Source organism: Histoplasma capsulatum, genomic scaffold (assembly GCF_000149585.1).
Source record: "Histoplasma capsulatum NAm1 scaffold_2 genomic scaffold, whole genome shotgun sequence".
Classification (NCBI taxonomy): domain Eukaryota; kingdom Fungi; phylum Ascomycota; class Eurotiomycetes; order Onygenales; family Ajellomycetaceae; genus Histoplasma; species Histoplasma mississippiense.
This window is the reverse complement of record NW_001813981.1, coordinates 2464875-2467513: the sequence shown is the minus strand read 5'-3', so window position 1 is coordinate 2467513 and position 2639 is coordinate 2464875. Positions and strand designations below refer to the sequence as shown.

Sequence of the window (2639 nt, the reverse complement as noted above, 5' to 3'; positions counted from 1 at the left end):
TCTACTTACACGCTGATTATGCGCAGGTAGAATCAGTAAATGTCGGTATGGGTTTTGATAGGGGTCATTGCTCGCCTAGCGATGCAGATGGGTTATCACCGCGATCCCAAAATGTTTCCAAATATTTCTCCTTTTCAGGGTGAGATGCGAAGGCGGGTGTGGGCGTTTATCCGACAGGCTGATCTGCTGCTATCGTTTCAAGTCGGTCTACCGTCCATGATACGTACAGGAGATTGTGATACAGAGCTTCCACGAAATTTGCATGATACCGATTTCGACGAAGATACGGTCAAGCTTATGCCTGAAAGACCCATAGATGAAGCTACGCAGATCTCGTTTCTCATCATCAAGGCGAAGCTTGCGCTTGCGTTTGGACGAGTATTGGAAACCACACAGAAGGTTACTGGATCGTCGTATGAAGTGGTCATGGACGTGGATCATCAACTTCGCCAGACGCGGGATTTGATTCCCGAACGGATGAGTTTTAAACCCATCGTGGAGTGTAATGAGTCCTTAAATGTTGTCAGGTCAAGATTTATGGTAAATATTTCTCACTTTTATGTCCTCTCCTCCCCTCCCCTCCCCTCCCCTTTCACTCCCTTTCATTCCCTTCATTTTTCCATTTCATGATAAAATCTCGGGCAGCATGTGTGAAATCCATCACCCTATAATTTTGGCTAAAAGAGAAAACCATATATGGAATCTACAGATTGTAAGTATTTATCATAGAGCGCAATGCGTGCTCCATCGAAGATTCCTCCACCGCGGCCGCGAAAACCCGCGCTATACGTACTCCCGTCGCACCTGCATCGAGAGCGCGATGGAACTGCTCCGATTCCAAAACATTCTCCAAGCAGCATTTAAAACCAACCCTAGCATCAAGGCCAACATGGGCTACATGGCCGCCTCCAGCACCCAAGATTTTCTGATGTCTTCTACAATATTAGCACTCGATATATACCAACTCATGCAAGAAAACTCCTCCGGCCGTAGCCCCACCGACACCTTTGTGCTAGGAGTAGACCGATATCAAGAAGAGCTTGCGATGTTGCGCAGGTCCAGGGATATGTGGAATGAACTCAAAGATCAATCTGCGGACGCGTGGAGAGCTATTGCTATCATTGATGTGCTGCTGGGGAAGTTATTTCCGGACCAGTCACAGCAGGATCAGGATGGCAGCGACGAGGGCGCTCCTGCAGAGCCGCCTGCGGCGCCAACACCAGAAGGGCCGTTCGAACCGCAGGATGAAAAGCAAAATGCGGCCATGACGCTGGGCCTGCTGAGCACTGGGTTGAACCAAATGGGCTCGACGGTTCCTCCGCAGTTTGGTGACACCGATCATATGAAGTTGGAGTCTTCTGGGTTTGGCAGTGGTATCAATCAAGGAGGAATTATTGACTCGATGCAAGTACCAACGCCCGGCGGGATTGGCTTGGGAACGGGAACATTTGGACAAATGCTGACAATGCAGCCATTCAATTTGGATTGGGTAGGTTTTTTGTTTGAAGTTTTTTGTTTTTGTGTTTTCTTTTTTTTTTTTTTTTACCAAAAAAAGTTCGAATTTTTGACATCCCTTTTTTGGGCTACTTTTGATCACTTCAATTTCTCCCTCCGCTTACATTGTAGTACATGAACCGGGAAATTTGGACATGGCACTTATCCTGCTAACCACTTTTTGGTACTTTCCTTTGCAGGATGCATGGGACAACTACATTCAAACGACCGCAACAGACCCGAACAACCAGAGTTGGCCTATGTTTGATATTCAAGGCTTCTCCACTGGGCCTTTACAGCCATCCCCGACTCCACCACCTCCACCAATACTCTCACAACAAAGGCAACAACGAGCGCATCAAAATCTGCCACATTCGTCGCAGCAACAGACACAGGAACAACAAACTTGCTCCGAAACAACAGGTGCCAAAAGAGCATATTCCATGCAACAGAACGTTTTCGATTCCGCAGGTCGTGGCTAGTCTGTTATTATTGTTTAAGGGACCCATGAATCAGACTAATTGGAGTAATAAAACCATATCTATCAATCGTGGGAATAAAACCAACGAGGGTAATGTATGACAAAGAGATGTATTTGGGAGGAATTTGCCCCTTCCTATCAGAACCAAAAAAAAAAGGGGGGATTATCGCGAGCAGGGTTTGTCCCCTTCATTTCGGATCTTGCTTTTCTCGGCTTGAAAATGTGAGTATAGGTGTGTTGGTGCGATGGGCGATATTGGCTTACTTAATTACCTCTTATACCAATTCATTCTGATTGATTCTGAGTTTGTTCTGCATTGGATTTTGTATATTATGTTTGCTTGTGGTGGTGCGGGTTTGAAACGGAAATTGATATGGAAATGCTACCTGTTACTTGCAACATATACCTAGAGTGTCAACTGTGAACTTCGAACTGGAATTCGTGAGCGTTCATGTCAGTGTTGCCGCCTTGGCCTGAATATCTTACCATGTAGCTATACAGTATCGCGTGATAGGACAATGAAGGTCCTATTATTGAATGGAGGATGGTTTGAGAAGCCATGGCATATGGGCGCCCTGGCAAGCGTGAAGAGAAAAATATGGCTTCTTACGATACCCTACACGATAACGAGATATTGGTATTATTAATATGCCTTCTCTGTTTC

General features: G+C 45.9%; 2 protein-coding genes across 2 annotated transcripts in view; both read left to right on the top strand.

Moving 5' to 3' along the window:
- Nucleotides 1-39: 39 nt before the first annotated feature.
- On the top strand, nucleotides 40-1976 carry HCAG_02808 (predicted protein; the record flags this gene model as incomplete). The annotated part of the gene is made up of 3 exons (XM_001542587.1): nucleotides 40-540; nucleotides 710-1489; nucleotides 1695-1976. The coding sequence occupies 3 exons, from the start codon at nucleotides 40-42 to the stop codon at nucleotides 1974-1976; spliced, it is 1563 nt and encodes a 520-aa protein (XP_001542637.1).
- Nucleotides 1977-2534: 558 nt separating this feature from the next.
- The window catches only part of HCAG_02807 (predicted protein), a gene marked incomplete at both ends in the record, with an annotated part of 2109 nt that continues 2004 nt past the window's right edge, over nucleotides 2535-2639 (top strand). The window contains one exon of the mRNA XM_001542586.1: nucleotides 2535-2612. Within this exon, the coding sequence (XP_001542636.1) occupies nucleotides 2535-2612 (78 nt within the window). The remainder of the gene's footprint in view (nucleotides 2613-2639) is intronic.